A 14,686-nucleotide genomic window follows, 5' to 3' on the forward strand; every position below is an offset into this window, starting at 1 on the left:
ATTATTGGTTGCAACATCATTTCAAGAAAATTGCACCTTTTGCCAGTGTGGAGACATCGACAAAATTGCAGAATTACCTGAAAATGCTGGATTAAATCAGGATCTATGAGACTGAATCCCAACCCCCACGAATATATGCTCGCATGTGCAAGGAATGGCTTCCTCTGAATTAAAACTGCTGCATGCCAATGCTTGGCAAAATAAATGATGAATGGATACAGTACAGGCTATTAGAGATCATAATGCTAAGTGGAAATAAATTAAGTCATCCATAAGCTGATAGCATTTCATCAGGAAACTGACGGATTTATTCTTCCTCGGCGTTATTAGGATTCCAATTTTATTTTTCTTCTGCCGACTTTATCATAGAAAAGTTGTTGACACAGCAACGCACAATGTTCTATTTATCATATATATTGTTGCAGCAATACGCGGACACATGCCGCGTGATACAAACGCAAATGCGGAAACACGCGCGCGCACGTCCACCAACATATCCCTCCCAAGAGACAGCGGAGAAATTGTACAGATAGCTCCAAGAGAAGTGAATTATTGATGTGCTGCTATTTGTTACTAGAGTGCACCACTTTAAGCCAATGACCTTGCCTCACTACAGAAAAAATAGTGAAAATATACATTTTACGCCCACTTAAAAAAAATGAGAAGACACGTATTAATTAGTCTGCTATCCTTAATCCTCCCCACTATTTCTGTGCTGTCATAAACTAGTCAAACAATCAAGCAACCAGCATAAATTTACTGGTAATCCAGGGTGCATTATGCCCAACAGCGCTACCCTACAGGTCAATTTGTGACACACCACTGGTGAATTTGAGTTGTGTTTCCCCCCCCCCCAATGCATAGTTTTCTTTGTGCACCCAGCTTCCTCCTCAGAAATAACACAGAGCAAATGTCCTAATGCAGGACCCAGTTGAAAAGTTTTTCTTTTCAGACTTATAAAGGTGAAACTGGTTAATGGTTATTGATAAATGGTTTGCCTTCTTTTTCTGCATAAAAAAAACAATGACGGTAATAAAACATCACACGCCGATAGTTAACACAATTTGACGCAGTGTGTCCTTCATGAATGTGCGTCCGTGGATCTGATCTCTGACAAATACGCGCACGGAAGATTTGTGCAGAACAATAGAAGGAATGACGACCAGTGGTCGAGACGAATGATGGAGTGGCAGCCAACGGACAGAATACGCCTGTCCACCAAGGAGATGGAGCAATGGGATCAGACCATGTGCAGGAAAGACAGATCGCTGCATTGCGTGACCATGAGGTGATGGTGACAGCTTGGATAGATCATGGCGGATGATGATGTGTAACTGGGAGAACACATGCCAAATAAAACACGTGCTATTATCATAAAGTGAACATCACTTGCATCCAATTGATTGTGTATTCAACAAACAAAACAAGCAGCGAGATTCACATTTCACGTTTTAATTCGTGAACTCTTATTCTCAAGAGAGGGGCAAGTATCTGGATGCCAATGCTGCAGCAATGTTCATTACCTGATCTACTTCAGAACGCAGATGGGAAGGGTCACATCTCTCTCCATGCCCCTTGATAAGGAAATACACAATCTTCCAGCCAATCCAACAGGAAACTACATACTTAGGTAATCCTTACTTATGCATCACTTCAAGCTCCTGCCTTTATATAGCATACTTGCTAAATAATGGATCAATTGTAAAGAACATCAGTTAGTTCGAAACTATTTCTTAACTGAAACGTGCACGTCCTGATATATACACAACATCCTTTGACAACAAAAGCTCCAGAAAAGTTACCCGCGTAAATAAGATACATTTGGAATTGATGCGACCGAGTTAAACAGAATATAAATAAGCTCTTATAGTGTGTACGCCTATCGTGCATTGTGGCATCTACAGCGGTCGCAGCATTGCGCCGTAATCCCAATCAAACGCCGGCATGCTCACGAGTTGAAATGCACGACTGGTTTTCCTTTCAATGGCACGGCTACCTCCAGCCTTGGGGAGCAACCTATCCATCGCACCCTGCACACCTGCTGGGATTTTTGTTGTTCATGATCACCGTCACCTGCGGCCATCTCCCTCAATGGAGCCTCCCCCTTCTCGTGGTGCATGCGCAGTCATTTAGTTTCGTTCATGGGTAGTCATCCCTTCTAGCGATGCGCTCTGTGAAAATGCACCAACTTTTTCCAAATAGCAAGGGTTTATCAGAGAGCAAACAGAAATGTGTGTTGCTGTCATAAAAAAATATTATTTTAATGATTTGGTATGCTAATAACCTACATGCAGAATATTAACTTTTTTTACCAATGTTACGCAATTAATTTTTCGTTTTGTTTGCTCAATTAAAACAAGTTAAAGTTTTTCGCATAATATTCCTCCGTAACTGCAAGAAGAAGCCACACGCAAGCCACTAATATCCCTGGAGGTGGACACTGAATTAATGCAACTGCTGGGACCTACCAATTACAATGGGTGAAAAGTCCATGACCGAAGCACAACCTGTGGATTGGCTTAACAAAGAGAAGGGGGTTTGGTAGTTAGAAGGTAAATTCGACAAAGAGCAGCTGAGATGGCCACAACATTGCCTTCATGGTTTACCCGAGCAGGCCAATAAAGTGGCACGCTATCGTAAAACTGATTGCCGATGTCAAATTACATCTAATAAAACATGACATTTGGTTTGGCCATGAGCCTTCATTTAGTGCTTAAGGCGAAGAAAGGCAATGTTGTTATGTACAAGTCAGAATAATGTTATCTATGGCGATGTGTGAAAAAAAACACGTAGCAATAAATTTACAAATCGTTTGCTGATGCTTCATTGGCAGTGGTACAGAAGCACAGCGAACAATAAAACTCACATTTGTCAAAAACATTGCCTCAAAAAGAAAAATAGATTTTAAAAAGACAATCGCACACGCAATATGAGGAAAGGGCATTGCTGAAAACATCGCCTTTCATATATTCTTGTTCTTTTCAGGCCGCAATGTTATTGATAAATATATTGAGCATTTTAAAACAAAATATCGGTTACCACTAAAGTCACAAAAATGTCGACGTCTTTTCAAATTTCTACGGGTAATGGGGCAGCACTCTCCTCTGTTGGTGGGTCCGTGCTGGAAACTCCACATGCCCATGGTGGGGACAAGTCTATCAGTAGAACAGTGATGATTTCCTACAAACTGGCACTCACCTTGTTCCTATGACCACTGTTTCATTGCTTTTATGGCTTTATTTTGGTGATTTTCGAAAAGTTTTTTGGTTTGGCCATGTTTGTTTGTTGTAGTACAGAGTTAGACTGATGGCCTTAATCTAAGTTGTCTTGTGGTTGTTGTTGTTTGACTTGCATCCCACTGGGATTTTTGCACACAGTGTTGGTGTACGGTGCTTTTTCTGCAATATTTTGCTGTCTTTTTTTGGATTTTCTTATTGCACTCAGTCACATATTGACTTTAAGATGTTTTTTGTTCATGTTTTTGTTTTTTGTTTGTTGCGGTTGCACCCGATTCAAGAGCCGAATGGCTCACAGGGCTATACCTATTAAATGAACTTGAACCTTGTTGACCCCATGAGGATATCTACGCTAGGTTGACCCCCTGCCTGGGGTTAAAACTGACAACTTTTCAAATGCAAGTCAAAACGTTCCATGGGTTAATAATACACTTGACATAATATCACACTTCTAAAAATGTTGGATAAAGCAAAGAAAGTGTAAAAGAGAAAACTCACAATGACCGTCATTAGGAAAGGCAGGTTGACAGATGGGCACTCAGTGATAGCGACAGGATGACCTAGGCATGCATTAAGGGCTGGTTATAATGCAAGCTGCATCACTACGTGGGCTAGCGGGGATGCAATATCACTGGAAGGATTAACGCACCTCGCCGTAAATAATGAGAAAGTCCCAAAAAAATTCGAGGATTTAATTTTGATAATTAATTCACTTTGCGGCGTGCGCATAATCAGCCTGACCAAGTGCACGCACGCGCGCGCGTGTGGTTTACCCGCGTGTGAATGACTGCAAGGGTAATTTTTTAAAGTAACGTTCGCACGTGAATGGTATACATTAATTCTTGCTGCACAGTTTGTGCACTCATCGCGTAGGCAGCAGATTGAAGTATCGTCAGTAGGATTCCCATTTGCTTCTCCCAGTGATGCAGCGGTGCAGCATCTTCAAAGTATGCCAGCTGCTGCAACCGGATTAGCACGTTTGGCTACGTACGGTGCATAAGAAGTTCATCATACATACATACATTTCAGCAATGTCTCTAGGTTTGCTGCTGTCATCGTCTAATTGTTAGCACACAGTGGACTTATAGTTCAGAGGTCGCCGATTCCATTCGATCTCCCAACTGGGCATTCAAAAAGCATGGGACACGTTTTCAAATTCCCCCCCCCCCCTCCTCCCCGGCCTGTCCATGCAGCGGTATAAGTGGAGATACCACAACTAGTTGATCGGCAGTTGGCATGCGAGGGTGTAAAATGTAGGTATTCTCACATGTTTGTTTGGAAAGTGTGGAAGAGTAGGTCAAATTCCCTCTGGAGGGGGCTTTCGAGAGCTTCCCTTTCGTGGACTGGGTACATGATATTACGCGCTGGTGCTTCGGGCCAATTTTACAAATATTGCAAATTTACCACACTTCATACATTACAGCAGAGATGCAATGGTACAGGCCTATGTCAAACTATATGGAGGTAGAGCTACTGGCTCATAAAGAGATATTTGTGCAGGAGTTGGCTAAACGTTGGGTATTGAGATTTATACAAAGAAAGCAGTATAGTAAGCGGGATTCGGATTTATGGTTGTGTATTACGACTGTTCTCCCCTTGTATGCGTGGGTTGTCTCCTGACATATTTGCTTCCTCGAAAATGACCGCATTAATTCAATTAGCTCCAGCCCTCGTATTTATATCCATGTGGTTAATTTTGTCACAAACATCAATCTTCTCAATTTGCATGCAAACAAGACAACGCGGACCACACGTTTTGAAGTTGCACTGCGGCGTTGGCCTGGTGGCTCACGGGAATCATTTCACGTCAATGCACCGAGTAGGCAATGCTGAGATCAGGGTTTGAATCTTGGTGGCAACCCATGGTTACAACCCATGGTTAGGGGCCATCCATTTAGTACGTACGCATGGGGGGGGGGGGGGGGTTAACCCAAATGCATGCGCTTGCGTATGGGAGCTCTACTGACAATGTACGCATAGGAAACGGGGGGGGGGGGGGGGGGGTGAAGCCTCGATAATAAATTTGTCTACGTTGGCCTTCAACTGAGTTAGATAGTCCGGCGGTGGACTGTGTTTCCTTAAACACGTTAATATTATTAATCCTTGATCGTTTCTGCGTGGATTCAATATCGGCCGCTCTATCGGATTCGGGGGGGGGGGGGGTGCGTCAGGCGTACGTACGCAGGTGGGGGAGGGTGTAAAAAGTACACGTGCGTACAGGGAGGGGGTCAAGATTTTTGCGTACGTACTAAATGGATGGCCCCTTATCACTGAAAGGATAAACTCAGTTGTAATCTAAGTGCATTGATGGTCTCAGCTCAGTCACCAATGACTTCACGAGAAAAAAAACACATCATTAAATTTGTTTTTAACTTAATTCCTTTCATTACAGCTCTGATGATTAAAATGTTTGATTTGATTTACTTCAAACAACAAACACTATTTGCTCAGAATATGAAAAGGCATTCCTACCGTGTGGCTAACGAGAGCAAATTAAGTGGTTCAGAAATTGTTCGGACAGACTTTTCTAAAGCCATTCGCTAACAAGTGAATATTCCTCTGCGTAGGGTATCACGGTTGTGGACATCATGCCGAAAGACACGCGGAGTAACTCAGAACCCCATTGGAGAGCTGCGTATTCTGTCCGCACAAAGCCAGGCGATGTGTCGATTGCGGATGCACGCACGGGGTCTCGCAGATTTACCGGATGACGCCGCGGTGCTGTACACGGCGTAGTCGGGTGGGGAGCGGGCGCGCGAGATGGTGTGCGTCGCAGACTCGGGACTTCGGTAAACCTGGTCTTCATATATCGGAGTGATGAGGCGATCGGGCGACGTCACGTAGCGCACCTCTGTCCCCGCTCCCTGCTGGCTTGAATAAGATCCCCTGAGACCTGAACGGGCCATAGGCAAGCGCGCGCACACACATGTCAAAGATAAAGACAACAACCACAGCCCAACCCTCCCCATATAGCTGCAAGGGACTATTGGGCTAAGTGCTGCCAGTACGGCAGAGAAGGGTGTGTATATGTGTAGTCAGCACCACGCCCGGCCACCTTTCTCTCCCCAGTGCTGATGTTAACACAGTGCACCGGGTACTCATTTAAGGCCGAGTTGACCTAGGGAAGGTCCAGAATCGATTCACATATTCGTTACCGACTTTGGCCGTGAGTGGCAATCGAACTCGGGTCACTTGTAGCGCAGTACGCTAACCACCACACGGCCGCTCCCCCAATATCCTGCATTGACTGTTTGATTTCTATCATTGCAGCGTTCAGACATGTAACAATGCATCGGTTCATCTATTGATTCTTTCAGTCAAGCTGCATATATTGAAGATTAATTGGGATCGATGAAAAATGCTATGATATGAAAAATAATGCAAATCAGAATCTTGATCAAAATCAGAATATTTACTTAGACTGACTAATGGGACAAACAAAACTGTACTGGCGAGTCAGAAAATCATGAGGAACAATACAAATGGAATAACAAGTTATAGGTTATTGGATTAAGTCATAAACCTAAACTATGACCATTTATTAAATCATTGCATATGGAGGGAGGGGATTGAATTGTCACCATGTCAAGTAAAAATAAAAGGGTAAAGGTGCAGCTCTGCAATTTCTTATTTGTGTCACTGCTGGCAGAATGGCCCTTCACGAATGGAAACTCCACAGTCGCTCCCCTGTAAATGGTATTTTGACAAACTCATCCATGACGGTCAGAGATCTTGGAAGAGGTGAAAGTACCTGCTACTTTATCCCACCACGCATTTATAATGCTGCTGGATTGCAAGTTCAATATGCTAACCATTGCACCATCGTCGTATCCTACATGTCTAGTCACGAGGCAATATATTTGGCAGAGACACGATGCTGGTGCTCGTCGCTCACCAGACAGGCTTCCAGGCCTCTGCCGATCCACCCGCTCTGGGCTCTGCCGGTCCGAGCCTCCCGGTGTCCGCTTCGCTGGCGACGCCTGCGACGATGGAGAGGATGACCTGGCCAGCTGCTGCTGCTGCTGCTGGACCTGCTGCTGGTGGTGGTGATGGTGGTGGTGATGCGTCATGGCCGATCCCGGCGGCGGCGCGCCACTGCTAGAAGCCACCGAGTTCCCGTAGCCGCCCAGCAGCGGCGGCGACTGCGATGATGACCGGGCGTAAGCTGCAGCAGGGCCCGCGAGCGGGGAGGCGGCGCTCGACGCGGGAGATGCGTGGTTTGGCGAGCCCACCGCCATCGGCGCTGCCGAGCGGCTGTTCTGGTACGACAGCCAGTAGTAGTTTCCCGATCCAGCTGAGGGAGCGGCCGCTCGTTTGCCAACGTACATGTCGGCTCGCTGAGCTGGGCTGCCCCCGCCGGGGCCTGGCGATCCGTACGGCACGTGCACCAGTGTGTGCGCCGAACGGGGCATCCCGCCGTGGCTGTGCCCCGCTCCATGGTGCGTCCCGATGACGGTGCCGTACGGAGGCTCTCGGTTGGGGGGCAGTGACGCGGAGCGCTTTGGGGCGAAGGTCTCATAGTCTCGCTCGGCGTTGCCACGCGTCTTCAGGTCGTACATCCGCATAAGCTGAACAAAACAAAATGTTAAATTTTAATTAAAAAATATGCAAAAGTAGTCCTCGCTTTAAACTAAAGGTTTTCTTTTTACAATTACAAAAGTAAAAGTCCAAAAGTTAAAAAATATAAAATTTACACCGCTTTGTTATCGTTGAAAATGTATGAATTACTAAAATTATCTTACTTGACATTTTCTTTTTAAGAACTTAAACTCCCCGCTAATGATATGAAAACACATTCCTCACAAAGGTAAAGCCATTACAATAAACTATGACAAATAGAGATGGGGTCTTATTATAGTTATGAAAACCTCTACAGGTAAAGAAGTGTCGGATAGCTAACGGGAACACCTGGGTGCCAATTTCAGCTTTCTTCATGCGGTGCTTGGCGCAAGGGACATGCACAGCGTAGGAAAGAGAGGTGTCGAAAAAATGCTTTGCTCCCGGCTGCCCCTCACAAAATAAATATCACTTTATTATTACAGACAGAGACAGTTATGTCCCCAAGCCCATTATCCCTTTCTCCAAACGGAACCCTACAAGAACCACGTTAAATTATCTGGGTATTCCACCGCTGGGTCATTGTCACTGGGTGACAAACACAAAAGTGAGGAGCCCGCATTGTAGAAACTTCACCGCGGAACAACGATTCAGAGTGGCGTGGTTATCACGCTCGTGTGTACGCGGATGTGACACGTGCCTGTGTGTAAGCGTGTGCACGATCGCCACGTTGCTGCTGCTGCTGCTGCTGCGTGTACACATTCTGCTGCTGCTGCGGCTGCGGCTGCTGAGCGGACAAGCTGTGCGTCAGCATGGTGCGCGAGCCGCTGTCCTCGGGCGCGGCTGTCGCTTGCGCGCCCGCCCCCGCCTGGAACCCGCCCCCCGCCAGCGTCTGGGAGAGTGACTGGGCCCCCGTGTGGCTGCTCGTCTGGTAGCTGCCCGTCTCCTGGTAGCAGCTGTCCGGAGACGAGTTCAACTTGGATGACACCGCTCCTTCTACCGGAGAGGGAAACAAATTACAAAGGAGTTGGTCATCGTAATGTACGGGCTTGCAGCCCTTGAACATGTTTGCTCGTAACTTAATTTGGAGCTTTCGTGACTGCAGGAGTTACTCTTTGGTTCTTTCGGTAAAGTCACGTATAAAGAGAAAATAATAAATTGTATTATATTAATTTTACTAGTATTTAATTTAGTTATTTTCTCTTTATACGTGACTTTACCGAAAGAACCAAAGAGAAATGTTTGCTCGTGCCACTGCTGGTCTAAGGGTCTCCAATAGAGGGAGCTCTAGACAGCACTTTTAGTGGGCATCTGGCCTGTTCTTCCATGCTGGCCAGACGTCTAAGAAGAGGTCGGAGTACAAACACTATGTATACAAGTGTTTGTCTTCTTCATTAAAAAATATATCATTAATAGTATTATTTGTACTATTCATGTTTACCCAAGAGAGCCTCACTGAATTTCAGGACTCTTTTTCCTGCCAAGTTTTTTGCAGTATGGGGCGATGATTGCTGTGTGCATTCCCATTGAGTACTTTGCAGGTTAACTTTTCAAATTGGAGCATGATGCCAGCCCACAATAGCCTCCTCTTGCGAATGACATCACGGGATCTACAACGTTCTGTTTTTTGTTTTACACACCCGCAGTAATAACCAGAGTGGCCACTAGATTCGAACTGTGAACCTCTGCAACAAGCGGTGAACGTGCTACCATGAGGCCATGTAATTATTATTAGTTATGGTTTTTTTTCATCATTTGTGTTTTTGTGTAGACATTTACACATCCTCGCTGTTCGACATATCTTGCGCTAAATCGTTTCTCATGTGCCACCAACGTAACTTTCAAGCGGAAACATCTGATGATGTAAGCACGGAATGTGCGAGCAATTTCAATTTACACGTCACAAATGAAGGTCAACGATTTCCATTTGAAAAATATTTAATATCTGTAGATAATGCGTGGATGAAGGAGATCAAAGATATACGTACACATAAGGTCCGATCATCTACGTGCAGGAGAAAATAAAAACATCAGCACTGGGCAAAGACAGCTGAGTGGGACTGTGGCCACGCTGACTCTGTGTGTACTGAATGTTTAACTTATTTCGCACTGTACATAATCGGAGGTGGGGGGGAAGGACAACAAACTAACGCAAAACGCAGTTCTAAAGAAATTATTTTCAATCTAAATGTATGTACCATTCCAGCCTTAACAGGCGCTTTCCAACAATACATTTTACAACGGTCTGTATGGCCACCAGGGTGATCTTCATCTTTGAATAGCACACATACACAAAAAGACAAAGCTCCCCCGTACAGCCTTACAGACTGTTAGGGACAAGTGCTGAGCGGGGATTGAACTCAGGTCACCGGGTTTATAGTGAAGTGCGCTTTTCACCCACACAGACACAATTTGAAAATACAGAATCCCACTGGGGGGGGGGGGAGGGGGCAGGGGAGAGGTACCACTCACTGTGCAAGGGATCAGGCCCCTCGAAGAGACCCCTCTCCTGCAGGGCACGGAGGCAGGAGTCGACCAGCTCCGAGCCCACGCTTACCCGACCCTCATCCTCGCTCAGCTCCCCAGTCGCTCCGTCTGCATTTATTATAACACACAAGAGAAAAGGACCACCCATGTAGCTTTTCCAAATTAGTGGGGCAGGTGCTGTTAGCGGGCACCTGTAAGGGCCTCGATGGCACATGAGGGGATGAGATGGACATAACTACTGTTTTAATCTCCTCGGTGTTGATGTGTACACACCATGCCCGGTACACATTAAAAGTGTAAAAATCCAGGACTGGTTTATAACAGCGCTCAAAATTAATTTTAAACATGGCGTGGTGCAGCACGTCAACCCCTCAGAGCTTCACACACACACCCAGCCATAAAGGCACATACAAGTACACGCATGGACATAGTGACACACACAAACAGACATAGGAAATACACGGGCTTACAGGCATATACATATGAGGCACACACACAGATTTGCAAGCAGACATACACACAGGCACAAAGGTACACAGACAAGGGCAAAGAAAAAAGATCCTCCGTTTAGCCTTAACAGACTGTTGGGGCAAGTGCTGCTAGCGAGCACATATGAAGGCTGGAACGGTACACGAGGGGGTGGGTGGCCAGGACCACAACCGATCACCTTTTGCCTCCTGAGTGGCGATGTTTACACATCGCACTGGGTACTCATTTGAGGCCGAGTCGACGTAGGGGAGGCCCAGGACCGGTTCAAATAATAGTCACTGATGTTGGCCGCGAGCGGGAATCGAACTCGGGTCACCAGGTTTGTAGCGCTGCGCGCTAACCGCTACAAAGACAAAGATCCCCCGTATAGCCTTAACAGACACACACACGCACTGAGTTACACACATGCACACATGGGCAAAACTCAAACAACAGGCACCTTGTGCCCAAGCATTAACTGTGGCTCGGGTCAGGCGTTGTTTTATCAGTGGCCTCCATTAAGGCTGAGCTTGACACAGTTTGAGCAGGTGAGACCCAGTACCACCCACGGTTGCTAGTGTCTCTCTGGAGTAGTAAGAGTTTCAATAATGGGTGGGCAGTCAATTGCGCTCAATCAAATTTAAGTCAAAGCGTTTTAATCTGTCATGACGAGGAATCACACCTCGTATCCACTGGTATAGTGTTAACGGTCCTTTACATTACCGGGGTGACAGCCATTCAGACACCAACTTAAAAAAACTAATCATTAATTGCATGCAAATGAGTACACGGGACAAACAATGCATGGACGCAAATGACATGCGGCATAACCAGATGCGAATGTGCCAACTCCTCCATTTATACCTTCCCATGTAATGCATGTTAACACGCAAATGTCACTGTTTAACCTCACTCTTCAATGCTTTTAGTGGGGCACTTAGAGTGAAACATTGCACCGAGCTTCACTGCATGACATGCGGCTCATTCAACATAAAATGTACTTTCTGCAAGAATGGGCAACCAAGTATCCGTGCTGCCTCTGACCTGCTAACCAAAACGCAGTAAATAAATAAAACATCAAGCAGAAAAAAATGAATTCATATGTAACGCTTCAGATGGAATGTTGCTTATGGGATTTTTTTCCCCCACGCCAATTATATCTAATTTAAGCCCGAGTAAACCACAATAACAATACAGTCTTTCATTTCAATGCCTGGCAACTACAGGTAGCAAACTCTTAATTTCAACTGGGAACAGCCTTGGAAGGACACACTGTGGGGCTTTTCCCAATATCTTTTTAAATAACCATTATACTTATCTTCTAGAGACCATTCTTTAACACTGCAGATTCTTTGATGTTTTGCTCCATATCTGCCTTTGAAAACCCAACCCTCAGAGCAAAGAAATCCCCCAATAAACATAATAAGACCATCATACCCACGGACCATGAGAACCGTTTTAATCCGAGGCGCCGACTTGATGCTTCAAGCCCAGGTCTCTAACGTGGTGGGCTCAAGGCATCCGGGGTCTTATCATCAGCAAAGTAAACGATAGAGGTGCAAACAAAGAGACAGAGGTGCAACTCTGCAATTGCTTGCTCGTACCACTGCTGGTGGGAGGGCCTTAACTAGAGGAGGCTTTAAAGCCTCCCCTAAAGGCCTCCTCTAAAGGCCTACTCTGACATGCTGGCCAAAGTTTTGGAAGAGGTGGCAGTACCTACAATTTGCCCCACCAAATGAAACCTGCCGATTGACGAGAGTGTACCCATTTATTCTGTTGGGTGGAGAGAGATGATGAGGATTTAATAAACCGCTGGATTCTCAGCTCCAGTAATCACTCAAATACATAAAACATATAACGCTGTGCATATATACATGCTATATAAATACATATTGTTGGTCTTTTCAAGTGTGCATATTTTCACCGAAGGAAGCAATTTGCTTTATTATGTCCAATTGAAAGGGCATTCCCAACTGAGAAAAAAATTGTTGCGTAACACTTAACAATACCTCCAAATGTATTCTGCCCACATATTGAAGTTTTTAAATAACAATACTGCTGAAACATGGGAACTGACTTTTCCAAGGTGTCAATTATTTCCAAAGACTACGCGTGGTGATGTATAAATCATTAGGCGCAGCTTGCGCTTGCATTTATTTTACGTCAAATGTCATCTTTTGTCATATTTTTCACTTCGTGTCAAATTACATTGCATGTTGTTGATGTTTTCAGTATTCCTGTTTGGCTTGCTGTGGTAGAATGTGAAAACACTGAGAATAACAAACGTTTTTTACCCGAATACTGTTCTCGGCATAATGTGTGTTACCTATATAGAGCATAGCACCTGTACCGTCACAGGATGCCCATGAAACGAGGCCTAACAGCTAATTGACTATTCCTACGGAAATTGAAACTAAACCAAAAACTATTTTTTTATTTCACCACGTAAGGCCCAATGAGCCTGTATAGCTCTCTTTCAGATGCAACCCGGCCACAAATGATAGCCAAATAGATTTCGATTTAAAGCTTTCGTGACTGCAGGGATTCATCTTCTTGGTTCTTTCGGTAAAGTCACGTAGAAGGGAAGTAATAAAATAATAAAAATAAAACATAATAAAACAATTCTCACGACGTTTCGGCCACAACGCAAGCAGCCGTCCTCAGGTGAAAACCAGGTCCGTCGAGGCGACAGAGTCTGAATGAAACAGCACACGGGCTTAGAGCATATATATAAGCTGGGCGCATTGACAAAGGAATTTGCATATCAACAGGAATTTAGCATATTTATGGGAAATGCAGGAATGTAATTAGTACTGCATATGCATGTGCATTATGCAGGATTAACAGCATCAAAGGGAGCTGCAGTTACTGCTGCTGCAGCAGTTGCTGCTGCTGCTGCAGTTTCTGCTGCTGCTGCAGTTGCTGCTGCTGCTGCAAGTGCAGCAGCAGCAACTGCAGCAGCAGCAGCAACTGCAGCAGCAGCAGAAACTGCAGCAGCAGCAGCAACTGCTGCAGCAGCAGTAACTGCAGCTCCCTTTGATGCTGTTAATCCTGCATAATGCACATGCATATGCAGTACTAATTACATTCCTGCATTTCCCATAAATATGCTAAATTCCTGTTGATATGCAAATTCCTTTGTCAATGCGCCCAGCTTATATATATGCTCTAAGCCCGTGTGCTGTTTCATTCAGACTCTGTCGCCTCGACGGACCTGGTTTTCACCTGAGGACGGCTGCTTGCGTTGTGGCCGAAACGTCGTGAGAATTGTTTTATTATGTTTTATTTTTATTATTTTATTACAGCCAAATAGATTATTTTAAACGTGGAAGGAACAACCAGAAGACCAGAACAAAATCCAAGCGACCACAGGGTGGACATGCAAACTCCAAATATACAGCAGGTGTCAGGGTCAGGATCGAACCCACGACCCTCCTGGATACCAGGTGAGGTAGTCCATATCTAAAAAATTAACCCGTAAAAACAAAGTTTTTCACTATAAATCCTTTATATGCGTGGCGGCTAGAGTCCTCTCGTCCTCTGGCTTGAGATGGCTGCCACCTATGGGTCAGATGATTGCCTGCCACCATTAAGCAATTTGTAATTAAATATAATAAAAAATGTTTCCTAAAAAGTGGAAAATTTTGGAAATTTTTTTTAACGAAAATTAATTGTCACGCACAACGAGTCTGTGTGGAAAATGTCAGTTCGATTGGATCACGGGAAGTGGGTTAAAAAACGACCGAAAGATTTGCATGGTCGTAAGCGCGCAAGCAAGTGAACTTAATATAAAGTATTTAAAAATATAAAACACTGTTAAACAGTCAGATATATCTGGATATATAAATAGTTAAGGGAAGCATACATTAATGGACACTTACCTAAAAAAAAAATGTCCCGCTGAAGAAAACTTATTAATAGGCTTCACCCATTGATTT

The 14,686-nt window shown here is 44.8% G+C and overlaps 1 protein-coding gene across 6 annotated transcripts in view; it reads right to left on the reverse strand.

Annotated features, from left to right (window-relative positions):
- The window catches only part of LOC133357994 (catenin delta-2-like), a 291,019-nt gene that overhangs the window by 134,199 nt on the left and 142,134 nt on the right, over positions 1-14,686 (reverse strand). For 5 of the 6 annotated variants that reach the window (XM_061576251.1, XM_061576267.1, XM_061576260.1 and 2 more), the window contains 4 exons: positions 10,266-10,388; positions 8,494-8,789; positions 7,132-7,804; positions 5,941-6,129 (listed from right to left, as the gene is read on the reverse strand). In XM_061576251.1, coding sequence (XP_061432235.1) covers positions 5,941-6,129; positions 7,132-7,804; positions 8,494-8,789; positions 10,266-10,388 — 1,281 coding nt within the window. The remainder of the gene's footprint in view (positions 1-5,940; positions 6,130-7,131; positions 7,805-8,493; positions 8,790-10,265; positions 10,389-14,686) is intronic. The other variant, XM_061576292.1, reaches the window with a different exon arrangement.

The sequence above is a fragment of the Lethenteron reissneri genome, chromosome 7 (assembly GCF_015708825.2).
Source record: "Lethenteron reissneri isolate LAM-NWPU_2019-01 chromosome 7, ASM1570882v1, whole genome shotgun sequence".
NCBI lineage: Eukaryota > Metazoa > Chordata > Hyperoartia > Petromyzontiformes > Petromyzontidae > Lethenteron > Lethenteron reissneri.